The sequence below is a fragment of the Rosa rugosa genome, chromosome 4, assembly GCF_958449725.1.
Source record: "Rosa rugosa chromosome 4, drRosRugo1.1, whole genome shotgun sequence".
In the NCBI taxonomy this organism is placed as follows: Eukaryota; Viridiplantae; Streptophyta; class Magnoliopsida; order Rosales; family Rosaceae; genus Rosa; species Rosa rugosa.
In genome coordinates this window covers 31739783-31766908 of record NC_084823.1, presented here as the reverse complement: position 1 = coordinate 31766908, position 27126 = coordinate 31739783, and the positions used below count along the sequence as shown (strand labels likewise).

The window sequence follows — 27126 nt, the reverse complement described above, 5'->3', positions numbered from 1 at the left end:
AAAAAAAATCAAAGACATGACATTATAATAGTTAAAATTTTAAGAATATATAAATAGAAATCAAAACACCCCTTTCCGTCCACTCTCTAATACATTTTATGCAATAATTCCCATCGAGTTGTGTTCCCAAATCCCCAACCTAGCTCAAATATTTTATCATAACTTGTGGAAAAGAACCCGCCGTCAGTCAGTCACGCTCTCTCAGTCTCTTTACCGTAACACACTTTTGAACTTATGGCGCCACTTTTTCAAAAACTTCCCCCCTAAGTTTCTCACCCACGGTTTCCCTATTCTCTCTCTCTCTCTTCTCTCGAGGTTTTTTAACCCACCCATCACCCCATTTACCCACAGTTTTCACTTTCCTTGATCAAAACAAGACTCTTCACTTCCCTTGTACCCATTTCACACATAAAACACAGAGACACAGAGACATACTCTTTTGTCCATCAGACAAAGATCAAACTCGTTCTAATGGCGAGAGGGGGAGGCGGAGGAAGAGGGAGAGGCGCAAAGCGGCAAAGGGACCAAGGCTCAGAAACCCATAACCCGAATCAAACTGAAGATGTTGCTGTCAAAGTTGGTGAATATGGTGATGGGGTTGTTCTTTCTGAGATAAAGGCAGTGTCTTTTGGTGGTGTAGAGAAGGGTGAGGACAGTTTGGGAAACGGTCAAAATGAAGAAGTTGCTGTGAGTGTGAAGAAGAAGAAGAAGCCTGGGAGGAAGAGTAAGAAGGGTTTGGTGGGAAATGGTGATGGAGGTCTAAAGGAGGTTGCTTTTGGTGGTGATGAGATTGCTATGCTGACTTTGAGGAAGAGGCCTGAACGGAACAAGAGAGTTAGAGTTATGCAGGCAGAGGGAAATGGTGAGAAAGGTGAAGAGAATGGGGCTTCTGTGAACAAGAAAGGTAGGAAAAAGGTGACATTTGCGAAGGAAGAGGGAAAGAAAGGTGTTTCGGAAGTGAATAATGACAAGAAGCGCGATAGGAAGCGTGCGAAAACTGAGGAGGAAGATGGGAATGAATTAGGCTATTCGTTTAGGCCTCTGAGGGAGCAGGGACATCTATCAACGGAGGAGCGTAAAAAGGTGAGGATTATTATGATTCTCTGGTTATGTTCTGTTGCTACCATTGTGTTTTTTTTATGTAGTTTCTGATTTTGGATTTAACAGTGGATTGAGGAGGTATCCCTAATGTGCCACCAGTGTCAGAGGAATGATAAGGGAAGGGTTGTTCGGTGCAAAAAGTGCAGGACAAAGCGATATTGTGTTCCTTGCATAGATAATTGGTATGTATATATTTACGCCATCTTATTTATTTCTGATTACTAACCTGCAAAAGATGTTGGATTGATTGATTTGTGTGTTTACTATTAGTTGAAGTACGTCTTAGTGCTTTGAGTATATGATTTTAAAATAATGACCGAGAGGATTATGGATTACGTTCTTCTTTTTATTGGTGTTGGGTGATATTGCATTACACAATCTGCTCTTTTGATTCTCAGTGTAGTTGAGTTATATGCATTTAACTCGGATGCACTGCCCCAAAACCATTTTTGGATTGATATATGAGCTTGTCTGTTTTTATGACAATTCACTATCAAGTTGTATCTTATAGGTATCCACATACATCAGAGGATGCCATTGCTGAGGCTTGTCCTGTATGCCGTGGAAATTGCAATTGCAAAGCATGCTTGCGCTTAGATATACCAGTTAAAGTCAGTCTCTCCTTGTGTTCAAATATTTTGAACTCTGTCTTGTTGATTCGCTATTTCCTTTTGTAATTCAATTTTGACAAAATTTTGGGGTCTATAATGCAGAATCTGAAGAACCAAGATTTAGTACTTGACAAAGATGCAAGAGTTGAGCACTCTAAGTACTTAATTCATGCACTGCTTCCATCCTTGAAAAGAATTCATGAAGAACAAGAGAATGAGATGGCGATGGAGGCAAGGACAAAAGGTATGATTTTTTTACTTTTTTTACTTCACATAGGTGTGCAACTCATTAGAGGCACAACTATTGCTTTCCCCACCATTTGATTTCTTGATTCTGAGGCAAGGAAATATACTAAAGTCTAATGACGGTTTGAAAAAGAAATAATATTTGGTTTCCGCTCAGGTGGCTATGATGAAGATTATTATTATTATTATTATTATTATTATTTTATATATATATATATATATATATATATATATATATATATATATATATATATATATATATATTGCTTCATGATAATGTATACATGCATATGTTTATATATTTATATAACACGAAGGGGTGTTGATTAGAGATAACGTACCATGAATATATACCTTGTTCCTTTTACTGATCTGGGTGATGAGAAGCATCTGCAAACGACAGTGACTCTGGCTTATATCTATAAATCTTGCTTGTTTTACATATGTTGAGTCATTGAGGATTGTGCTTGTTGATTCTTCCATTTGGCCGGTTTCTATTGCTTTTTTTTTTCTTTTTTGTCAGATTAGTACAGACATACAAATTTCTCTTAGTTCATTATAGAAGTGACCAGCATTCCATATGAGACCTAACACAAACTTTGATTGAAAAATTGTCATTGTCTCATCCTCTTTTTTTACTTTGGGCAGGATTATCTAACTTGAAGCTCCAGATACCAAAGTCTGACTGTGCTGCTGATGTTCGCGTGTATTGGTAGTGGCTGTACTAGAACTAGATCCTTTGTTTGATATATTCCATAGCCCCACAACAAATATTCAACAGTAACTTTGTTTGGTTTTCTTTGTCAGCAACAACTGCAGAACTTCTATTTTTGATTATCACAGAAGCTGTCCTAAATGTTCATATGACCTCTGCCTCATTTGTTGCCGGGAGATTCGAGAAGGACAATTGCAGCTAGGTGGGGAGGAAGTGACTTTGGAGTATGTTTCTCGGGGCCTACCTTATTTGCATGGTGGAGAGGAAGACAACAAAAAAAGAAAGGGAAAGAGAAATAGGAATGTTGTGGAGCCACCCTCTGAAACTAGTCCCAAAAGTTCTGGAAAGCGAACATTTGAGTGGAAATCATATGAAGATGGAAGCATACTTTGCCCCCCAGAGGACATGGGAGGTTGTGGCAGTGGTAATCTAGAATTGAGATGCATGTTTTCCAAAAATTACATCAAAGAGTTGGTAAAGAAAGCAGAAGAGATAGATGAAGCTTACAAACTTGTGTATTCAAGTAGAACTTCTGCAGAGAGGTGTTCATGTCTCAACTCTGTTGATGATGTCAATTCAAGCATCAATGCATCAAGGAAAGCAGCTTCTCGAGACAATTCTGAGGACAACTATCTGTACTGTGCAAGGGCTGGAGATGTCCAAGTAGAGGATTTAAAGCATTTCCAGTGGCATTGGATCAAGGGTGAGCCTGTTATTGTTAGCAATGCACTTGATACTGCATCAGGTTTAAGCTGGGAACCATTGGTCATGTGGCGCGCTTGTCGTCAGATGCAACATACTAAGCATGGTAAACATTTGGACGTCAAAGCAATAGATTGCCTGGATTGGTGTGAGGTCAGTTATTCCCCAACTTTTAATTGCGATGCTTGTTTATAGTTATACTTCCAATTGCTTGCTACCAGGTGCAATTGCGTTCTAAATATGTTTCACTTCTTAAAGTTCTGGCATGGCAATGTTAATAAGCATACAGGCGGTAATATACTACAATCGCAACTAGCCATTGACATCTTATTTGTCACTGGTCTAAAGTAAAATGACCGTTTCTTGTAATGCATTTTTTCTTGCTTACGAAGTTCCAAGTACTTTTGGTTAAATATATGTTAAACATACTATCAGTTCTGATAGTTCAGGATTTATAAACAAAACTTTAGCATGGCACAGAACACCTGTTTGGTAGCACTACATGCATGGCTGGGAACTTGTTCTCAATCTGATCTTAGGTTGAATTAAATGTTCTCTGTTTAGCGGAGTAACTGAAGGCTGAAAGAAGCAATTTTTCTTTTTCAAAAATTAAAATTTTTCTTGATTTGGAATGGATTATTACTTTATTTAGAAAACAATCTGACATTATCAGATATTGAAATGAACATTCACTTGGAATTGAAAATGGTCATCAACCAAAGATTCGGCAAGGTATTTGAGGTGTTTCTTTTTCATTTTTCTCATGTTTTGCTCGTCTCTTCTTAAGATATTTAATAATCCAAGCTAATTTATTTCTAAAGTTCATTTACTGATGGATTGTTTAGGGATCTTAATTTCTTATCAGCTTTGTCATCGTGATATGACTTTTATTGTATTCTAAATTTTTTTACCGGTGGATTGTTTGAGGCAGTAATCTTCATTTCTTTCCAGTTTTGTCCCCCTCATATAGTTATCCGTTTTCTTTGAAACTGAAATTTATCTGGTTTTTGATGATTTGATGGTGATATGTAACATGACCTTATGATTTAATGTAGGGGGATATCAATATCCACCAATTTTTTACTGGATACTCGAAGGGACGGTTTGATCAAGAGAATTGGCCACAGATATTGAAACTGAAAGATTGGCCGCCAACTAATTTATTTGAGGAGCGCCTTCCTCGTCATGGTGCTGAGTTCATTTGTTGTCTGCCTTATAAGGAATATACTCATCCTCGCAATGGTCCTCTAAACCTTTTTGCCAAATTACCATCAGAATGTGTAAAACCAGACATGGGACCAAAGACATATATTGCTTATGGTTTTTCCCAGGAGCTTGGACGTGGAGATTCTGTAACCAAGCTTCATTGCGATATGTCTGATGCGGTATGTTTGCTATCTAGAATTCTACTACTGTGCTTGTTTTGTTGGTCATAGAACCTCTTTTTCTTTCATTCTGTTTGGATGGTGCAAGGGTGGCAGAGGTGGGTTTGGGGGGCTTTCTGACCGAATTCTTTATGCGTTGGAGTCTTTACTTAAATATACATAGATTATCTAGTGTGGTCTCTGGTTTGAAGGTTGATATACTCGTGTTTATTGAGCATATAGGTAGGTCCAGATTGTTGTTGTGTTCTCTTTTCTTGGGCAACTGTAACTTGATTCAGTTGTATATTGACTTCAATTTACTTAGTGCAGTTGCACCAATTATAACATTAAGTGTAAGTATTGCAATCCTACGTTTTACAAATTTGTAATGGCAAATTTCTTGATGTACATTCTTCATTTGGACTTACCTATGGGTCTATGGGTTTGGCTCAGCCTCAACCCTACACCATGCAAATCAACAAAGGGGAATGTTATGACTAAAGCTCTTACACCATGTTAGAAAACCACTGGTCTCTAAAGCTTCAGCTGTTTGGGAATGAGGGAAACTATGTATATCAGGCCAAAAGAAACATAAACTAATTTCATCAGAGACATTAGAATAAAATCAATAACCAGACACTTTATCTGTGTCCTTCATGTCACTGCAAAATGCAAACACATGCCCTGCATGTGTCATACTCGTGCTTGGCTTCCTTTTTAATCATATTTTCTGAATGGTTCGTGAGTTCTTTAGATGTCTAACATTGTTAAACAACACCTCAAATGAACTTTTCTTAAAATGATTTTTTTTTTTGTTCAAATTTTTGTTCCTGCTTTAAGCCAGCTCATCCCCCTCCTCTAATTATAACTGTCAATATATACTATTGTCAGGTGAATGTTTTGACACATACCACTGAAGTGAACCTTACTCCTGAGCAACTTACTGTCATTGAAAAGTTGAAAAAGAAGCATGCTCAACAAGACCAAAGAGAAATTTTTGGCAATTGTCAGACTGTGGATGATGATGTTGATAGTGGCAAGGCTGGTGGTGATTCTTGTTTCAGTGCTGCTGATGATAAACAACTTCTTAATGAAGTTGATAATAATAGCAGTGGTGTAGCTGTTCCAGAACTGGTTGATCCAATTGTTCAACATGTTGGAGATGCTTCAATGGGATCTCTGTCCGAAAAGAACAAAGAGGCAGAATTAGATCATGATATCGGTAGTGAAATGCCTGCAAGAAAATATGGAAATAAGTTGGAAGAGTCGGATGTCAATGAGGGAGGTGCTTTATGGGACATATTCCGTAGACAGGATGTTCCTAAGCTGCAGGAGTATCTCATGAAGCATTTCAAGGAATTCAGGCACATACACTGTTGTCCATTGCAGCAGGTAAACTCATTATAAATATCCAGATTTTTCATTCAAACATAAATAACACAGTAAATAGCTTTTTACTCTGACATGATTACTATGGTTGTTTACACTTTTGCCTTATATTTTACCACTTGTACTCTACTTTTATGAAGTTAAAAGTGGAGTGCATGTGGTACGGTGGAGTGCCAAATTCTCTCTCCTTTAATAACCTTTTGTTTCTATTTACACATTTCTTTTTGAAATATAATTCTTTATTTTTTTCTATGATGGTATATAGGTTATTCATCCCATACATGATCAGACATTTTATCTTACAATGGAGCACAAAAAGAAGCTTAAAGAGGAATATGGTTAGCTTGCTACTTGTTTGTGTATAATTAGTTTCAGATTTAGAATTCATCCAGATTCAACTATATATCTTATGTTTTTATGCTTCTAATAGGAATTGAACCATGGACCTTCATTCAAAACCTTGGAGATGCTGTCTTTATTCCTGCAGGATGTCCGCATCAAGTCAGGAACTTGAAGGTAACTTGTTTAGCATTCAAATGGTTTAATTTTCTTTCATTTTGGATTTTAGGTTGATATATAATTATATATTGTTAATTGGTGTAAGGAATCTTTCCTGGGATAGTGTCACATGGTCCAAATGTGAATTATGCCTTTTACTTTTCTAATCAAGATGTGGAACGTTTTGTTTTTTCCATGCATGTGTATCATTATTTACACTCAAATGCAAACATAGCATTTAGAACTGGATATTGTTAACTTTTCTATGAAAACATTTGTCGTACAGAAGGTATTCATCAAATTTGTTTCTCTTTTACTTTGTTATCCCCCATCAGTTTCTCTTTTGGCACCTTAAAATTCCTACAAACATAATGCTGACCATCATCAGTGGCCAGCCACTGCCATTGCCATATAACATATATTTCTTATAAATTCTAGTTTTAGTTTTCTCTTTTCTTTTTGAAGCATAATATTTGATCAGTATTTATGAAAAGAAGGGGGTTAAACAAGAAAATAAGGAAGGGAATCAGAACTATCTGTGATATATCCTACAAACCCCTAAATACCCAATGGGTGGGGAAAATGGAGTGAGGTGGTTAAGATATGTATAGGATTGTGGCCTGTGGTGCTTTTTTTTAAAATCTTTTTCTTCTTGTGAGCCGACATTATTTGACCTGGTCAATCAATTGGTTTGAAAGATGTGGTACTGTTTGGGAGTCAAGTGTCCTTACCATTTTAGGGAGATAGCCACTGTTTTCTCCTCTTTCTTCTGTTCACCAAAAAACAGAAAGTCTTGCCCCAATTGGATCACTATCTCCATTTGTCATAATTCAAGGATAAAAAGTTTCCCTAGAACCAATTGTTCACATTTGAGACTAGAAACATGAAAGACTGCTGCTTGTTTCTGTTTATCTGTCATCATTGATGGGACTATATCTCGTTCCACCTCTCTAGGCCTCTTAACAAACTTTATGCTTTACTTTTGTGTAGTTAGAGCTAAAGGTCTTGAACCAAAACAATGTTATAGTTGTAATGAATACAAACATATCTGCAACCAGAGTAGAAACTGTGGTTATGCGGTTGCTCATTGTCTTAAACGACCTAAAATCGACCATTGAAGGCCTTCATTGTTCATGTCAATGATCTTTCTCATGGCTATGTCTCATTAGATTTGCAACATGCTGATAGCTTCACAAACTCTAGGCGTTGACAGTTTGTTGCACCAGCATCACTTTTGATTGGGGTGTTCGAGATTTTTAGATGATTTCTTGAATTAATGTATTAAGCCTATGATTAAGCAATCGGCTATGGATGGTTTACGTAATTGCTGGAATTAAGGGATTAAGCTGTATCCAGTTTTAGAGTACAAAAACGATTGTGATAATAAAGATGTAATATTTATGCAGTAAATATTCCTTGTATAGAATGCTGAAGAGTATAAGATAGGTGTGTGATAAGGGAAAATTGCAGAAAGGTATTACCAAATTTCTCTGCTTTTAGTACTTAGAGAGTTAGGTTGGCTCTTATATATGTTAAGGTTCTTGGCATGTAGTTGTTGTTGGGTGTTTCTTGTTAAGGTGCTAGGCATGTTTATTGTTGAAGTTGATACATGGTAGTCATGGTGGTGTGTTATTTGTTGTTTGGAAAACCTTACTGACATATTATGGTTCAGTTTGTGACTATCTGTGCATGCTTATTGCTGACCCTAATTGAGTGAAGATGTTTATTTTTTCTTTCTTAAGATGCAACCGACCACTATAAAACTTGATGGCTTAAAAATTACTTTTGGACAAAAGCAATGTTGCTTTACCTACTACTCATTTAGTGGACGTATTCCTATGGAAGTATTTAACTTGCATATATGCTTCTGTACATGTTATGTTACACTTCTTAATTAGATCCTTTTTCATTTTCCAGTCATGCATCAAAGTTGCAATGGACTTTGTCTCACCTGAAAATGTCGGCGAGTGCTTTCACTTGACAGAAGTATTCCGCACACTTCCAGAAGATCATAGGGCTAAAGAGGACAAATTGGAGGTATGTCATCTTTCACATTATAAGAGACTGTCAATGCAGTAATCAGCATGTTCTTTCTTTTGGATACTGTATTATCGGTTAAGCAACCAAACATACATACAGAGGGGATTCACATGCAGATGTCCTTTAACTCTGAGTTTTCAATTTCTTGCGGCGTTTTATTGATATTGGTGATTAATAAATGGTTTGAGCTTGTGCCTAAAAAAAGCTGCCTTTTTATCTTATATTCTTTTGTTCAAGTAGCTACACAATTATTGGTGTGATTTTGAGATTGTTGTTGGATTGGTGTCTCCATTTCAGTTGAATATACCTATATGTATCTTTGTGTCTACATGTGGGTTATAAGTATAATGTTAACCTGGGTTATGAAATCTTATATAGGGGTTATATGTAGAGACTTCAGTAGGTGATGATTTAACAATCCTGTTGGAATAAAGTGCATGGAGATAATGACATTGATAAGAGAGTATCTTATGGGAAACACCTTGGTTTAAAGAACTCTTATTTTTTCCTCTTGAATCAGGTAAAGAAAATGATTGTTCATTCTGTCACTGATGCTCTGGAGGAACTAAATCAGAATGTGAGGTTAGTCAAATATTCACTTAGATATTTGGTTACAACTTATGAAACTTTTGTAAGGTTTATCCTATGGTTAGGTGTACGTAAAATGGCATGTAGTTAATATTTAGCTGAAGTCCACCGTCCCTTTTCATCCCTCAATATCTATGTCATCGGACCTACCTCTTCTTTTCATTTCATGCTTTGTTAATATCCAGATTCATCAAATCACTAATCATACTTGTATTGAATCCCAAACCTATATGATTTAACTAGTGGGAAATTACTGTTGTTTGATCTCATTTGAGCATTTGAAGTGCAAAAACATTTGTTTCTTTTTTTATGCAAAAACATTTGTTTCTTTTTTTACCATCCCGCACACAAACAAATGCATAATCAGAAATGTGTTAAACAGAAATGCAAATACACGTGCCTGTATGCACGGTGTGGATAAATTCTTACTCTACAGTGGACACAGAAATTTATACTCAGTAATCACTGTATCAAAATCTAAAAATTAGACTTGTTCTTTCAAAAAGAAATTTATCAAAGCTTTTGAACTGATTAATTCAATTACTGAATGGATTTCTTGTGTACTGATGGTAACAGATAATAAGTGTGTGTCTCTCTGTGTGTATGCATTGAATTCTAGTGGTTCTAAAATCTTGACTGAAAGCAGCAGAAGTGGCATTTTAGCAAATATCATAAGGATCTAAGGAGCATAGGCTTAAGTTTAACTTTGTCATTATATTTTCCTGGGGTACTTTAACTGATGATATGAAGATAACAAATTATTACATTAGTCGTGTGTGTTTGCCTCTGTGATGCTTTTGTTTCCCCGTCTGCAGATCTTGTAAGCTTTTTCTTTAACTTGGAGGACACATCTTACAAAGTTATGAAGAAATAAGATTTTGACAAAAAAAATTATAAAGCTTGAAATGAATTCATTTAAGCTGAGAAAATCAAGAAAAAGTTGCTTCTTTTACAGCTATTAGAGAGCAATTAGTTTCTTAACTTGCATCCATGGTTGCACTCTTTACAATATTTATTGAGATGGCTGGTTTTTCTTAATGATTTGATTTCCAGGTCTAAGGAAGCCACTAATCCACCTCAATCAAGTCAGAGTGATGGAGATTATATGGTCCAGGATACTGCATAGTTATCTGTCACTCATATGTTGTAATATATTAACTGATAGTCTGGCTTTTACCCTTCAAGTTCACATGTGAATCTTGTTGGTCAAGTTTTGGAGGTTTTTGGTTCAAAAGCCAGTTTTTGTATAAATCAGTATTGTATTACAGTGGTAATGTAGTACAAGTCCTTTGGTATTATTATCTAACCAATGTAACTATTTTGAGTACAAGTAGAATGTTAATGAAGATCTGCTAGATTAGTGGCATCTATTAAAGTATTACTGCCTTTGAATTTCTTCCACCATTGTCTGATGCCTTGGTTTCAGTGTTCTTACAAGCATTTTAAGACTAAAGCTTATCTAATTGCTACCAACTCTCACCCTTCCTCTTGATCATTGCTCATAAGACTCAACGGTTTGGCATTGATATGAAAATTATTTTTATGATTTGTAGACATTTTAAGCCATTTGCAAACTGCGATTATACACATATGTAAAGCTATTCATGTAATCTACTTGATCATTGGGGACCAAGAAAAGCACCCAATTGCCTCTCTCACTCTTGGTAGTTGAAACTAGGAGCAGAAATCAATTTTCATTTAAAGGAATTCCCTTGGGGAAAGGGAGAGGGTAACCAATGAAAAATGCACAAGGTTTGAATTCTATTCCATCATAAACGCATCGAAGGGACATGTCTTTCTTCTATGTTGGACTTTTTTGCTTGATTGTTGGGTAGGGATGAAAATGTGATCGTTGTATGGAGAGGTTGGCTAAGACGCGGGAGTTCAAAATCTAAAAGAGTGAAGCTATTCAGCTATGCCACCCTACAAGTTACCTACGCACCCTACTAGCTCTCTTTACTGTTCAAATATATGACACAGTACACACCATATAATCACTTAATCCGAAACTCCGCATAAGTTTCTCTTCTAATCTTGGTCTCATTTGTTCCTGAAAGAAAGTGAGAACGAGATAAAAACCAAGCTTATGTTGTAACGTTTCTCTGTCAAAACATTGACAATGAAACAATGTCAAGTGAGTTCAGGGTCCCTACGCAACCAAATGTCTACAGTGAGTCTCAATAATAATAATAATAATAAATAAATAAATAAAAGAATGAAATTTTATTGTTTTTCCTTTAGAAAAAAAAAATTGAAAATACACCAAAATTGATTAAGTCCACAAATTGGCATACACCAAAAAATTCAAACCTAGATAAAGTTACCAAACCATTTGAAAGTCCGGTTCTTTGCTTAGATTTGGGTAGTTCCTTATTCAAGCCGAATGGCCTACTGAAAGACCAACAAAATTTTCTCTCACACCGGTAAATTATGACTTGTCAATTGTTTGAAAAAAAATGTAACTGTAAGCTGTGACATGTCGGTTATTAGGAATAACGGACAACATGGAGGTCATAGATTCCAATCTCTCACCGACACTATGAGTTGGGTCGGGTCATGGGTGAAAGAAGTATCTTGCACTTGAAACCAAAAGCAGAGTGCAGTACGCAAGTAAGAAATCCCCTTAGGGAAAGGGTAAGAAACGAGAACCACACAAGGTTTTGATTCCAAGTGCCTTCCATTCCATTCCCCATCATAAACAAACGCACCAAAACAAGGAAACCTTGTGCGCCATATTGGATTTTTGTGCTTTTCCTAAAAGCTTTATTGTTGTGTAGGAAAATGTGATCGTTGCAAGGAAGGAGCGGCGAGGCTTGGAGGCGCTCGAGCTTCGAAAACTGAAATGGGGACAGATCGGAAACAGAAGCACCCACTTTCCTTGGCTTCTAAACAATGCAAAATCCCAAAGAGAAGCACCAAACACAAAGCTAGCTGCCTTCCAATAATGAATGCATGGTCCAATAGGTGGAGCAGTGGTGAATAGACAAGACCCTTTTCTACCGGAGCCTTTTGTGGCCCCTTAAAAGGTTTAATGAGGCAGAGGTCGTTGTAGTGCAGTAGTTTGCTATCCCCACTCATCCATGCACATATGTTCTATGCCATTTAAATATCAATAGGTGGTGTCCTTTTTATCAAGGCTAAAACTCTAGTAAATGAGATTGCCAAAAAAAAAAAAAAAACTCTAGGGAATCTATTGAATTTTCAAGTTCAATGTGCCAAGGAACAGTCCGTATCTTACATATATTGTTACCCCATTTGAGAATTGAGATTGATATCCCATTTGACCAAATTGGTAAGACCTTGTATAACATTAATGGAACAGTCCGTATCTTACATATATTGTTGTGATCATTTATGTTGTGCTACAATGCACAGTTGGGGTTTATTTTGGGCCTAGAAAGTCTTTAGGTTCCTCTTGACAAAGTCAAAAAAATTTATGTACAAAGTTAATCCAATTGGGATTATTTGACCATTATATTAATATTAATTCAAATTATCTAATAATCTTCAAACCTCTCTATAATAAATAGCTGATGAAACCGTTTTGCACAAAAAAAATGAGTTTTTTTATTTTATTTTAAGTAAATGGGTGTCAATCTATTAAAATATAAATATAGGTAAAAACATATCATGAGTCACTTTCTATGAGCTACATCAACATTAAGCCGTGTTTTGGCCACCCTATAGTAACCTAAATGAAATTACCATAGCATGAAACACTAATGTAACCTTAAAAACGACAATGCTAGGATTTAAGGCTACAATCCACCCCCAAAGCCATCGATGCTGATCCTTTAGCTTCAGACGCAACAAGTGGTGCCACTATAGCCCGACGAGGAGGGGGTGCAATTGTTGACGGTGCAGTGAGCAGAACCTACCCAACTGCACAACCATCTCTTGGGTCGAGATTCTAGTTGGGGAAAAATTGAAAGAGGTTGGCGTCGCCGAGAACGAATTAAGACATTGTGCTTGAGATACCAGCTACTTTAAATTGGCAGAGACCGTCGCCAACACCGGTTGAGAACTAAAAACCGTAGGAACCCTAGTTGAAGGATTAGGGTTAGGGTTAGTGATAGATACCTTTGCAGCCACCAACATCCCTGACATGTTTGGAGGTTCTCAACAGTCTTGCCTGGATGCTCGAGCAAACCACAGACTCAACAAGAACCCATCGCATGTTCTAACCATGAATTAAAAAGCATTTTGATAGGCGCAAAGGTGCATAAGGCGTAGTTTGAAGTGTGAAAAGCGTAGAACGCATAAAAAGATATGATGAGAAGTACCCGTGATGGAAGTGTGCTGCAATCTGTATTTTAAAATCCACGGAACAAAATTTCGAAAGGTCCTGCGCCATTACCTTCATATTTTCCGTCTCTCCTTTCGGCAATGAGAAGACACAGTTGCTCTGCAAAAAAATTTCCAAGTATAAGCTTCGCGTGAATATGATTTGAAAACATAGGAGTTAGAAAGAGATTAAACAGAAGATAAATTTCTTTTTAAAGAAAAAAAAAAAGAGTATATTTAACTAAGAAAATTATGTTTTGAAGACTAACAAATATGTTCATGTAAATCCCTCGGTGATTGTACATACTTTCTTTAGTCAGTTACTGATCCTGTGAACACTGTTGTATTTGCTAATAATGTGATTTTTATTCATTTCAATTTTTTAATCGATGTCGTTATTATCATCACTATCTTGTTGAAGTTTGTATATTTGCTAGTCATATTTGCCAAGTCTTTGATGTGACACTGATACTTACTTCTCTGAAGTAAGTTTTTTGTTTTTGTCAGAACTCTACTGTAATGTTGATTTGATAAAGAAAAGAAAATGAAAACCCCAAATAACCTAAAGCTTTTCGGTGGATCTCCCCAGTTCCCTTTGTTTAATGACCTGTCCAGGGAAAATCTCTGGTTACGGATGCAGTGATTTTGAAATTAGAAATCGGCGCTACACAGTTAAGACTTAAGAGTCTAGAGAGATAGAGTTAAGAGTTAAAACCAATAAAAATGGGGCCCCCTGGTTTCTTCTTGGTCTAACATGGAGGGGGAGCCTCTGTCATCTTCCTCCTTTAAAACAACACCCATTGCCATTCCTCTTTCTATCTCTGTCTATTAAATCCCACACCCCTTTTATTCTCTCTCTCAAATTGCTTCTCTTCTTTTAGGTCCTCCAGGTGAGCAGTGGTTTTCTCATCTATGGCAAATGTATACTCCAATGAATTATGAATGCGTGGTTTATGTGGGTTTCAATTTGTTGCAGCAATGGCAACTCCAAACAAGAACTAGTCTGCCTCATAACACTGAATCCCACCATTTGAAGGTAAACAAATGTCATCTTTTTATCTATTGGCATATGGAATAACCATATTGTTTACAATGTTTTCACGAACTCTCTTTGTGGGTTTGGTTCTCTTTTTTTTTCTTTTTCTTTTTCTGGGTTTTCTGAGTAGTATTCAAGGAAGCTGAAGCATTTTGAGTTCGAAATGAGGGAGAGTCCTGTTTTGGGATTTGGACAAAAAAAAAAAAATCAATGCTTTAGAAAAATTGTTACTTTTTTCTGATGTGGAACTTTTCTATCATCTCTGTTTGAATGGAGGAAGGCTTAAATGCAGTTATCTATCTCAGGCTTTTGAATCCTCTCAATAATAAATTACATGGTTTTGTGATTTTAACATATTTAGATCCCCCTTTATTAATCTTTTGAGATTCCAGTCAGACCAGAAAGCACTCATCATGATCGGCCCCTTCAGTTTTTCTTCCAAAAGTCTTTCTTTTTGGTATTAAAACTCTTTTCAAGTTCATTAAAAGGTGCAATCCGTAAAAAGAGCTTCATTTTTATAAAGGAACTTTGCAAGTTCAGTAAGTGAACTAACAGTCAAGACTGTATGGTTGGGCTTTTTATCCATGAAGAAGAATATCACCTAACCGAAAATGCAAGAAAAGGAAGCAGTATTGAGTTTGCTGTGAATTCAAGCATCTTTGACTCTACACTACCAGTTAATGTACTTAAGTTCAAAGGTTTTCAGGATATGAGAAAGTGTGCATCTACATAAGCTGTGAGAGTTTACCGACATTTTCCCACCCTTAGATTTTGCTTCTCCTTAGAAAGATGTAGTTTAGTGACTAATTAAGAAGAAAAAGAAAGAGAACAGGAACTATTTTTGTCACTATGCTTGACTTTTATAGCGTGTCATACGTGCATTAGCTTAGTAGATGTGGACTTATAGACTTATATGGCTGTCTTGCACATTGGCTTTTTATATTACATGGTCTATAAGTGAGATTAGTGTGTGTTAAATAAAGATTAAACAAGCACATCTATACATGTGTACACATGCTAGTGGACTGATGATAAATTAGATAACTACAGTAACTAGCCGTTGAATGTCGTATTAATACCAGTGTCATTATGAAATAAACAATGCTTGTCTACCAATGTTTCTTCTGATTAAAGAATGGTAACCTCGAATACATTCTTATTCTTAACGGGGGGGGGGGGGGGGGATAATTGATATGTATAGGGCCGCGCGGTGTCTCAGCTCTCATTGCTTGACAGCATTCTGGTAATCATTTTTCGGACTAATCAATAAGAAAAAGATCAGAAGGGATAACAAGGATGAAGAGAGGACTTGCTTGTTGCACCCGGGACAGGGAGATTAGCATCGACTTTGATGAACAAGAGAGTAAGCTTCTAAACTATTGTTTAGTATTAAATGGCGTATTATTATTGTTATCATAACAACTGTGGATTATTCAATTGTTCCGTGATTTTAGATCCATAGTCCATTCAGTAGGCCATATATGACAAACAAATTGTGCAACTTTGGGCATTTAGTCCTTTTATTTCTGTCTATTGAACCTATCACATGGGTGTAAGCAGTAGATTGTTGAGTTTTTATTTTATTTTGTGTAGGGGACTGCAATAGGGGTTTGGCATTTTCTACTTTAATTTTCATTTTTCAATATTCAAATTTGTTTTTTAATTTTTAAAACCTTTTATGTTGGTTTGGTGTATTGAAAAGCTGAGATGGGCATGACTGGGATCCATAACAGAAACCTGCATTTATATTTCTGAAGATGAAATTTATGATGTCTTTTGAAAGACTTAATGCTCTTGACCCTGTGGAAGACCGCTGGTGTTTTGATTACAGAGGCCTTTGGCTGTTGCTTTTTAAGGGTTCTATATTAATGTGTCATCTTCATATATAGTTAGTAAGACCTGAATATAAAGGACAATGCTAGTTAATTTCAAGATCAATGCAAACAGGAGATAGGTGTGAGAAATAAAGTGAGATATGAATGCCTGCATTTGTATAGCAAGAGGTATTGTAGGTGGGCCGGTTTATGGGTCTACCTATCTTTATACCTGCAAAACACATGGTGCTTCTCTCTCTCTCCTTCCCCCCTTCTTCTCTTGTTTTCTTTTTTTTTTTCTGTGTGGGAAAGATTTAGATCTCATAATTAAAGTGATCCATCAACAGGGCTTAGCCTGTGAACAGGCATATCAGACCCCAGGATTGCATGACTCTTATTATTTGATTGAATTTCTGGACCCGCAATACATGGTAACATCTCATTTAGTCCACCACTACACTAATGAGACAATGTACTAACTGGGTGGGCCGTGGGACACACAGAAGTTAATGTCTTGTGACTTTTTGTTGGAAATGTTTTTTTTTTTAAGGGATTCCTCTGCTGCTCAGTCTCCTTCCAATTTTTGTTTGTATCATTTCTTGCGTCTTTTGAAGGGAAACCATCTCAAGCACCACATTATGGGAAATTTATCTGCTAAAAACTTAAAATAGTCATCTTAACCTCACCAAGTAAATGTTCGAATTTCATCTCACCCTGAATCAGGGAGAGAGAGAGAGACCAGGGGGACACCTTCTCAGTCTATTCTGGATGGTTATGGGGAAGGTTCCTCACAACTTTGGTCCAATCTATAATCAGTGAGGGAGCTTCTACTATCTTTTGAAGTCTTTATTCTTTAGCAAGATGTGAACAACGAACAGAAGTGGATTTCTTTCTTCTTCACAAGATGATTTGTCTGTGTACAATTGCATGTGTGTTTATAGAAGCAATGGGAGAACTTTTATGTCCAATGTCAAGAAATTTTTAAAAAGAGTTTATGCAGGAGGGTTCTCAATCCTTAGAAGTAGTACACTTAGTTGGGAATTTGTAGTCATGTCTTAGTGCTTCGTGCTTGGTTGCCCACCTCTAACGAAGCATATTTAAGGGATGATTTGCCTCTTTGTCTAACTATTTCATTTCTATCTGCTGCTATAAACATTGCATTGCACAAAAGAACAAGAAATCATGATGCTTCCTTTGGCACTATCAAACATCTATTAGCTAGTAACTTCTTGTGTAACGAATAAACATGACCTTTGTTGCCCACTTGTAGCTGACTTTTCTTCTTGCCTTCTGAACAAGATTTGCTTAGATATGCCAATCTATACCACAACCCATCATCTATGTTCCAAGAAAAATTATCAACCTCATTTGCTTGGACTATATGCGCTTTTCTTCTGCCTTACTGTTTCTTTGCACCTATCTGATGAATGTGAGATGGTAACAAACTTTCAGGAATAATGACATACAATGGCCTTGAAAATTGCATTCTGAATGTACAATCTTTTGAGAATGAGAGCGGAACAAGTAGAGGAGATGGGTTTGCAACTGACTCACTGGATGATGATGCTTCCACCTGTTCTTCTGGCAAAGATGCTTTTGGCTCATTCTCTTCAAAATGGTTGACAGTGAACAAAGATGACCATGGTCTGGATGAATGGGAGCACTTAGACAGTCCCAAGAATTTCTATGTCAAAGAAAAACCTGCTTATGCACTCCAGTATACAGATGTGGAGGCAATGAAAGAAAAGTTTGCAAAGCTGCTATTGGGTGAAGATATTACAGGAGGGTACAATGGCCTCAGCACTGCTTTAGCATTGTCAAATGCCATCACAAATCTAGCAGGTTTGCTTCATATTTGCAACTTTCACACATGAACTACAATACTCAAACATGATGCCTTACATTCCTATGCCATGCGATTCATGAGCCTCACAAACTTTAGGAAAATCAGCATACTCATAGGAATTATTGGAGTAAATGGAAATTGATGGACCATTCATTAGATTCTGATATGGATATAAAATGCACTTGCAGCAACGATTTTTGGAGAGCTGTGGAAACTGGAACCACTATCTGAAGAGAGGAAAACAAAATGGCAAAGAGAAATGGACTGGTTGCTCTCCCCTACCAACTATATGGTTGAGCTGGTTCCTTCCAGGCAAAATGGTGCTAATGGCCGGACATTAGAGGTATCTTTCACTTCAATTAGCTCTACATTAGTCTGTCAATATGCATAATAATGTATATCGCAATTTGTATCTGATTCTTGTTTGTGCAGATTATGACTCCGAAAGCTCGTGCAGACATACACATCAATCTTCCAGCACTTAAGAAGTTGGACTCGATGCTTATTGTAGGTGGCCTCTTATATGCCAGCAATGTTCATAGCACTTTTGTTTTTCTTTTCCTGGCTTACATTAATTGATAATTTCTGTTCACCTCATTAATCTTCAATTTGGCAGGAAACACTTGATTCAATGGTGGATACTGAGTTTGGGTATGTAGAAGGTGGTAGCAGGGCAGAAGGACGAAACAGAGCTCCAGGTCAGAGCAAGAGATGGTGGCTCCCATCACCCCAGGTACCAGCTACTGGACTCTCTGATACAGCAAAGAATAAGTTACTTAAACAGGGTAAGGTGGTACATCAAGTATTCAAGGCTGCCAGAACCATCAACGAAAGTGTTCTTCTTGAAATGCCTGTGCCAACCATTATCAGGGATGCACTTCCCAAGGTAGTGAAATTTTTTCTCTTGCTGTCCCGTTCTTAATTGTGGACGGTATATCAAATTCTCATTATCTAAATTCAAAGGCTAATCAGTATACAAATCATTGTGTGCTTCATTTTCATCCTTTGTTCCTTTGATTATTGTGAAGTTAATCAGCATAGGCAGGTTTTAATTTAATTTATACAAGCTTCAACATATAGCTAAGCTAAGCTTTGATGCATAATGTCTCCATGTAACCAAAAAAAGAAAAAGAAAAAGAAAAAGAAAAAAGAAACATATAGCTAAACTTAATGCATAATAGTTTCCATCTGAACTGAATCAAGCAGAATTCTACAACAAAGTCAAGCAGGATAAACAACCTTTTATCTTGGAAAAGGACTAGATATTTATTTATTTTTTACTTTTTTACAATTGACTTTCCTTTGGTAATTGCTACTGAGAGAATGGCAGTTTTGTTAATGCGACAGTCCTTGTTGAGTTGGTCTTAATTATATTTGTTCCCATGTATTTAGTCAGGAAAAGCAAGCCTGGGTGAGGAACTGTACAAGGTCTTAACTGCAGAATCAAGCTCAGCTGAGGAAATGCTTAATTCTCTCAATCTAAAATCCGAACATAATGCCCTCGAGGTCATCAACAGGCTGGAAGCTGCTGTATTTTCGTGGAAAGAAAGAATTACAGAACAAGAAACTGGTAGATCCCCTGTTCGAACATCATGGTCCTTCATTAAGGACCCAATGTCTGAGATTGATAAGATGGAGTCCCTATTGGATCGAGCAGAAAGACTTGTACAGTGGCTCAAGAACAGATACCACAACCTTCCCCGAACTTTTCTTGACGTCACAAAAATCCAATACGGCAAGGTAAGTTTCATAACTAAAAGCTTAAATATCTGATCAATAATTCTATATCTTCTTACTCTTCTGATTTGTGGTCCTTCTGTCTAGTGCTTGTAACAACATATAAAATTCTCAGTATTAATTTATATGATTGGTTGAGTGTGTGCGTGACTTTAAGCTATATATTCCTTTCACTTGTTGAGATTGACATGTCTATTCCAATGAGTCATTGCAGTTATGGTCCTTATGATTAGTTAACTTTAAACCACTGATAGCTTATGCTCTTCTAAATTCTTTTTAATCGTAATTTCCCTTTGGACTGTGTCTTATGATTCTGCTAGTAGAAACTGCAACACCTTATACTAAGTTCTGTTAATCACATTTTAATAAAAAAAGGTTGTCAGAAAGTAAAATGGTTCATATACATTATTTAAAAAGTAAACATGGATTATGGAAGGGTGCACTATTATTACTGGCAAAAGTTGGCTTATAATTTTGGTTACCTTCATTTCTGCAGGATGTTGGGCATTCAATCTTGGAAGCATATTCTCGAGTCCTTGGAAATTTGGCTTTCAGCATACTGTCTAGAATAGGTGATATACTGCAAGAAGATGCTCTGAACACTCCCAGTTCATTTACAGCATCATCTTACTTCCCAGGGATTAATTTTACTAATAACTTAGAAACTTCAGTGCTTGGCCAAAACATAAGATACTCATTCCTTGATCGAAGCAGTGGGGATCACCGTAATTCTGACTCTACTTCATCTAATATTGATTTAGAGTTTTCGTACAGTGTGACTAAAGGAAGTCCTGTAACAGCAACACCAAGTCGGGCTAGGGTTTGGTGCATTGGTAGAGAGGCTTGTATCGGTGTTTCCCCTACAAATTCCCCTTGATGACAACTTTGGTCTGAACGAACTCTTATTGTAAATGAGTATCATATATTTAATGCAATACAAATCCGTTTCACTCTCATGCGATTACATCTATATGGTTAAGAACATTGTTATTCATGAAACCTTGGGGATGAGAAACAAACAAAACCACAGTACCACACCAATAAAACCTGCTAGCTAAATCTTATTCTTTCTAGCTAGCTAGCTAAGCTAGAACTCTTACTTCTACTTCTGACCTAAGGTCATTCCCTCGGCCACTTTCTTGAAGCTTGGCCTTGAAGAAATGTTTTCCCACCAGGCTTTCACATGAGGACGTTCATTCACCATCGAAGTCCACGGACTCCTCATGAAGTAGAAAAGGTAGGGAAAGTGGTTAAGATCTGCAAGGCTGAAGAAATCTCCTGCCAAGTACTTGCTGCTCTTCAACCTCGACTCGTAGACATCGAGGATCTTCTTGAGCTTCTCCAGGTTTGCGTCGATCACGGCTTGGTCTGGCTGCTGTCCGTACAATGGCGCAATGAGAAACTGGTAGACAATGGCGGAGATTACGGGGTGGAAGGTCTGGGACTCCACCTCCGACCACACCTTGACAAGTGCGGCTTCCTTGAGGTTTTGGTGCCTGATCAGATCGGAACCCGAGTCCTTGTATTTTTCAGCGACATATGTTGCAATTGCTCTAGACTCTGTCAATGTTCATTACAGATATGGCAACTAAGTATGCATGAACAGTAAAAGCTATAAACATAGAGTACATATATATAACACCTCATTTCCAAACCCAATCTAAAATCAAATCACTTATACCACTAGATCAATGACACCGCTAGCTAGCGTCTCTTTAAGTAACCATCCCATTCTCAAACCCAATTGCTTAGTATGATTTTTATTGTCTATTTGTTGATTTTTATTTACCGGTTACGTGATATATAATATTTGTCAGACATTAATCCACATTTCATGGCCTAATGAGACTATTGAGAGATCTAATTCATCATTAATATTTTTTCGGCCAATCCATGCTAACTTTGTTCTGAACTAACATCATCTTGAAATATATGAAATTCTTAAAATCACTGCATTCACACACACGAATGTACACCACTGCTCTTATGATAATTAGTAGCAGAGTTTTTGTTATATGTATAGATCGAAATGTAGGTTCCAAAAGTACGTAGTAAAAGAAAAATTACCAAAAAGAGTGAGATCACCATCCTCTAGGGCTGGAATTTGGCCAAAGGGCTGCAATATCATCAACACAAACACAACACCATGTCAGATCGGATCAGGAGCTTACCGGTTGATTGAATCGTGTTGAAAAATATATATATGCAGACATAATGTGTATGATGTTCTTACATTTTTGGCGAGGAAACCTGGCTGCTTGTGTTCTCCTGCAGTAAGGTTGACAGGGACAAGCTCGAATTGCTGTTCTTTCTCGTAAATGGCGGTTGCGACACGAGCTGTGCATGTTGAGAGAGCCAGGCCATGAAGCTTGAGTGCCATTTTCGTAGTGATGGATATGGAGATGAGAAATTGTGTAGCTAGATGGGAGTCCTTTTATATAGGCAAATGAAGTTGGTGTGGAACTTAAAAAGTTAAAAGGTCTTTAGGGTTTGGTAGGGGATGAGAAAATTGTGCAGATTCGGATTAATGAGCGGATCACCACAATTACACTCTTTCCCTTTTCCGGGTATCGCAATTAGTAAAAAAATTTCAGTTTATAGGTAACGTATAGAGTGGGTATTATACCATATAAATGTATAATATTCCTTCCTTAAGAAGTTTAAAATAGTGATGAGTTTCTTTCTCTCCTTTTTTTTTGGTGCAAGTAGGAGTTTCAACTATTTTTTGTTCTTCTTTTCTATTTTGTGAAGTGACGTTATTGTTGTTGTAGAGAAACTGAAATTGAGAGGAAATTGTTGTGTATTCTCATTGATAATAGGGGTCTCTTTATATAGAGGATTACAATGCATAGAATCTCAATCGTACAAGGAAAGTAATCGTACATTGAATAGGAATCTAGATCCTTCTAATTTAACCCTATCACCACTAGGTCAAGTAACCTAGAGTTTGGGCCAAACACATAAAAGAGACATTTCCTTAAACACTCCCCCTTGTGTTGCCCAAACTCGGTGCTTCTCTCGTTGCCTCGTTAAAAACCTTACCGAGTAACAAAAACCCAGTGGGACAAAAATAACCTCGGTCGAAGGGGAAAAAGAGCACAACACACCCTTCACGTTTCGAGACCATACATGTAGACATCTCCCCCTGATGTCTGCATCTCCCCCTGATGACTACGGTCATGGGAGTTCGGATAACTTCCGTAAACGATGCTACCAACATGTTTCTCGAAAGTGGAATTTAGGCAATGACTTAGTGAGCAAGTCTGCCACACTGTCCTCAGATCGAACCTAGTTCATTTTGATCTTGAGGAGAGTCTGTTGTTGCTGATTAAGCTTGGTGTTATCGCTTTGATGTAGCCTTGCTTCATTTGTTCAAAACAAGCTGCATTATCCTAAATGCTCGTAGGCTCATCTATGGTAGACTTCAAACCATAATTGTTCGAACATGCGTAATTATGGATCCAATCCATATACATTCACGAATCTCTTCGTGAAGAGCAATAGTCTCTGCATGGTCCGAAGATATAGCGACTAGGGTCTATTCTGTAGACCTCCAAGATATCGCAGTCTTTACCCATGGTGAACACTTAACCAGTTTGGGAATGACCTTTGTGTGGGTCAGAGAGATACCCAGCATCAGCAAAACCTTCCAAAACGCTAACTTCGTTTTGGGATGGGGAGAGGGGACGCAGGCCAGTGTTGGCGGCGTTCCTGGTGTGTGATGGGTCCGAATCCATCATCTCTCTGTAGGGATAGAACAAACCCATATCAATCGTACATCTCAAGTACTGAAAGATATCTTTTACACCAATCCTAATGGCGTCGCGTTGGCGCAAAGCTATATCTTAGTTAACAAGCTTACTGCAAATGAGATGTCCGGTCTTGTGCATTTAACTAAGTACAATAATGCGCCTATTGTACTAAGTAAGGCACTTCTGCCTCTAGCACATCCTCGTCATCATCCTTTCGACGAAGATGATCATTTTCAGGATCAAGACTACGGACGATCATGGGGGTGCTTGAAGGCTTGACCTTGTCAAAATTCCTAAGCATCTATCGACACGATGCTCAAGTTCCAAACCGAGACATAATCGTGTTCTCCCAAAATCCTTCATCTCAAACTCGGATTTCAAATGTTCAGCGGTTTCCCTTAACTCTTTAAGGGTTTCTAATGAAGATCATGTCCAACATGAACCGCGATAGAATCCTAAACTTGTTATGGAAACGCGTGGGCATATCCCTTCCCAATCAAGTAGTCACTTTAGTGAGCGTTTCAACCTCTTTGTAAACGCGCTCCGTGGTCTAGAGCCACTTGACTTGGGTAAATGAAGTTCACCATGAACCTTCATGTATATTCCGTATCTAGATCCCCATAGAGATACGTAGTGACCACATTTGTAAGCTGCATGTTCAGTTATTCGGAAACTACCAAACTGACAAGGTAGTAGAGTGCAATGACATCCATTACGAGAGAATATGTCTCATTGTAGTTGATTCCAGGGCGTTTTGTGAGAAGCCTTGCGCCATAAGGCGAGATTGCCATCTCTTTTTCTCATCACGCTTTCTAACGAAGACCCATTAGTCAATAGGTTTTATGTCAGGAGGTGTTGGCATCACTAGCTCAGAAAACCTTCCTCTTCGTTAGAGAATCCATCTTAACCTGGATCGCATCTTTCCATTTAGGCCAAATCTCTCTACATTGGCATTCATTCATCAACGGAGCGTGGTTCGATATCATCGGACTCAACAAACTCATGCGCAACGAAATGCGTGACTACATCATCAATTATGATGGAGTTTTTATCCCACGTCTCATGTACACTAGTGTAAGTTTCATAGAGCTCTATATTCTCAGGAATAGGTTCTGACGTTGAGGCATCCCCCAACAATAACCATATAACCCGGAAGATACCCATGAGACGGATTTTGAGTGTCGATGATCAAAGGATTGGAATGTGCCAAAGTATCCTTCGAACCCACGGGTCTCCCATGCATCCTAGCTGGGGCCATGGCCTGTAACGCCAGAGTGCCACTCTCTATGGCGTTGGCGCCATGCCTACCTCTATGTAGGGTGGCGCTACGTCCTCTCGTAGGTACGTCCATCCTTGCAGGCATGTTTGCAGCATGTTTGTGTGATCTCGTCACTTTAACAGGGATCGAGATGAGACATAGTGGGGACAGACTACGACAATTCCTATCGTTCCTGTTGAACATTCGTGTTCGTATCTCCCCCTAACGACGGGAAGACTGTCTCATCAAAGTGACATCCGCAAATCTAGCGGTAAGGAGATCGCCTAGCAAGGGCATTAAGTGGCGGATGATAGTTGGAGTCTCAAATCCAACGTAGTTGCCCATTCGTCTATGAGGACCTATCATAGTGAGCTGTGGCAGCGCAATTGGCACATAAATGGCTCACTCAAATGTGCGTAAGTACAAAATACTTGTACCCAGTCACTAGCTGTAACACAGAGAGACATTGAGTGGCGGTAGGTCGTAGACGAATTAGCATGGCTGCATGCGATATTGCATCACCTCAGGCGGATATTGGTGCGCATTACCAATGTCCGGACTACCATCGTAGTAGTTTCCGCGAGACCATGAGGGTGTGTTCATGGGAATATATATAATGTCCAACATTAGTCCCAATGCAATAATCATCGAAAGTCTTCGATGTAAACTCTCTAGCATCGTCAAGTCCAATTGACGAAATAGGATGATCCGGGGAGTGAGCCCGTTGTTGTATGATATGTGCTAGGAGTGTAGCATAAGCAGCATTACAGGTGGACAATGGCACAACACGGGACCAGCGTGTTGGCATATCAACCAACATCATGAGATATTTAAACGTCCGCAAGTTGGTGGAATCAGTCCACAGAATCCCTACGGATTCTACGTAAGAACATAATGAGTATTTTCATATCCTTTGCATAGGACGGTCTCAGTCCTAATTTTCCTATGGAAGTGGCTTTGTAAAATGAGCGAGAGGCCTTAGAAGCAACCAATGAGAGTTTTGGTTGGGCCTGAGCGTTTGAAACGCATATTGAAGCAAAGTTTGTGACTACATCACCCATCATGGTGTCATGACCATGGGAAGTGGCATCCATGGCGTTATAACCATGGGGATTGACATCCATGGCGTCATGGCCATGGGTAGCGCCATATATGGCGTTGTCACAAGGGACTTGGGCGGCCATATGGCGCCCCAAGACAGCTGCAGCGCCAGATGCTGCAATTGTTGCGGTCTTGCTAAGTCCAGGAACCAATTTTTGATTTTTGCTTCATTTCGCTCGAGGGTGTCCATGTGAAGTCTTTAGTAGACGGATCATCATATCATGACCAGAGTGACTTTATCCTGTCGAGACAAAGCCAATATTTATCATGTCGAGACAAAGCCAATATGTGTCTAAATCCAAGAGATCTTCTCTCATAACTTTATTGGATTTAATAGCTCGAATAGTGACATAGAGTCCACTAGAGAGACACATAAACTTCTCTAAGATGCGCATTCGTTCGCAATCATTAGAGGCATTGCAAATTAACTCATTTCTGTTCTCTACATGCGTTTTCGCATGGAATCCGTTGGCTATCCATAGGTGCAAGTTGCCCTAGGAGCGTAGAGAGTTTCTGTGACATTAATCAAGGTGCCATTTGGCAAAGAGAACTTGGGCTATTCGTAGTCACAAAGTAACATGCTCATGAATCAAAATGGAGTCATAATGAAAAGAACTCAAAATTTTATTCATAAGCCAACGGAGTACATCATTGTCTCTTAACCATTAGGAGAATCTAATCCAAATGCTTAGCTAATGCAAAACAATGGTAGTCGTCTAACTTCTTTAAGTAATTCCAACGCAAATGTGACCAGGTGAGTAGGGAGATGTCGGTGGAGCAAAGCTCGCTTAATTACCACTTATCTCAAAACCTTCCTAGACATCACATTTACATTGAGTACGCCTACTTTGAAGAAAGGCTAAACCATAGGCATCTACTACAAAAATAATATGGCAATTGCCTACATCTCTTGGAAAATAAAGACTTAAACAGAATTGGCGATCTATTGATCCCAGCCAGATTCGTAGTCTTCAACCCTTCACTCTAGATCATCTTCTTGATCTTCTTGTTCTACATAGTGAGCTTCTCTTGCTTCACAAATAT

General features: G+C 38.0%; 3 protein-coding genes across 4 annotated transcripts; 2 read left to right on the top strand and 1 right to left on the bottom strand.

The window, feature by feature from the left end:
- Positions 1-377: 377 nt before the first annotated feature.
- LOC133745501 (lysine-specific demethylase JMJ25-like) lies at positions 378-10611 on the top strand. The gene is made up of 13 exons (XM_062173584.1): positions 378-1083; positions 1168-1283; positions 1613-1712; positions 1815-1956; positions 2607-2670; positions 2766-3528; positions 4431-4760; positions 5631-6131; positions 6394-6466; positions 6559-6644; positions 8544-8663; positions 9187-9248; positions 10308-10611. Exons 1-13 carry the CDS (start codon positions 472-474, stop codon positions 10378-10380), a joined length of 3042 nt encoding a protein of 1013 aa, XP_062029568.1. The 5' UTR covers positions 378-471; the 3' UTR covers positions 10381-10611.
- A 3561-nt stretch (positions 10612-14172) lies between these two features.
- LOC133745741 (rop guanine nucleotide exchange factor 14) lies at positions 14173-20935 on the top strand. 2 transcript variants are annotated; one of them, XM_062173862.1, is made up of 9 exons: positions 14173-14428; positions 14515-14574; positions 15776-15937; positions 17841-18230; positions 18423-18577; positions 18667-18741; positions 18851-19120; positions 19627-19974; positions 20468-20935. In XM_062173862.1, the coding sequence occupies exons 3-9, from the start codon at positions 15871-15873 to the stop codon at positions 20846-20848; spliced, it is 1686 nt and encodes a 561-aa protein (XP_062029846.1). In that variant the 5' UTR covers positions 14173-14428; positions 14515-14574; positions 15776-15870; the 3' UTR covers positions 20849-20935. The 2 variants fall into 2 exon arrangements, with proteins under 2 accessions (XP_062029846.1, XP_062029847.1); XM_062173863.1 differs by lacking the exons at positions 14173-14428; positions 14515-14574; positions 15776-15937 and adding an exon at positions 17010-17203.
- A 6-nt stretch (positions 20936-20941) lies between these two features.
- On the bottom strand, positions 20942-22390 carry LOC133745742 (glutathione S-transferase F13-like). Its single transcript, XM_062173864.1, has 3 exons — positions 22205-22390; positions 22039-22087; positions 20942-21531 (listed from the first exon to the last, which is right to left on the bottom strand). The coding sequence occupies exons 1-3, from the start codon at positions 22349-22351 to the stop codon at positions 21074-21076; spliced, it is 654 nt and encodes a 217-aa protein (XP_062029848.1). The 5' UTR covers positions 22352-22390; the 3' UTR covers positions 20942-21073.
- Positions 22391-27126: the final 4736 nt, after the last annotated feature.

What these genes read in the sequence shown, in the direction of transcription:
- LOC133745501 (XM_062173584.1), top strand. Translation starts at nt 472, where the DNA reads ATGGCGAGAGGGGGAGGCGGAGGAAGAGGGAGAGGCGCAAAGCGGCAA. An exon ending in GAAGCTTAAAGAGGAATATG is followed by an intron (nt 6,467 to 6,558) that starts GTTAGCTTGCTA and finishes TGCTTCTAATAG; the next exon opens with GAATTGAACCATGGACCTTC. An exon ending in ATCAAGTCAGGAACTTGAAG is followed by an intron (nt 6,645 to 8,543) that starts GTAACTTGTTTA and finishes TTCATTTTCCAG; the next exon opens with TCATGCATCAAAGTTGCAAT.
- LOC133745741 (XM_062173862.1), top strand. Translation starts at nt 15,871, where the DNA reads ATGAAGAGAGGACTTGCTTGTTGCACCCGGGACAGGGAGATTAGCATC. An exon ending in TCAGGGATGCACTTCCCAAG is followed by an intron (nt 19,121 to 19,626) that starts GTAGTGAAATTT and finishes CCATGTATTTAG; the next exon opens with TCAGGAAAAGCAAGCCTGGG. An exon ending in CAAAAATCCAATACGGCAAG is followed by an intron (nt 19,975 to 20,467) that starts GTAAGTTTCATA and finishes TCATTTCTGCAG; the next exon opens with GATGTTGGGCATTCAATCTT.
- LOC133745742 (XM_062173864.1), bottom strand. Translation starts at nt 22,351, where the DNA reads ATGGCACTCAAGCTTCATGGCCTGGCTCTCTCAACATGCACAGCTCGT. An exon ending in CAGGTTTCCTCGCCAAAAAT is followed by an intron (nt 22,088 to 22,204) that starts GTAAGAACATCA and finishes ATGATATTGCAG; the next exon opens with CCCTTTGGCCAAATTCCAGC. An exon ending in TGGTGATCTCACTCTTTTTG is followed by an intron (nt 21,532 to 22,038) that starts GTAATTTTTCTT and finishes GAACATTGACAG; the next exon opens with AGTCTAGAGCAATTGCAACA.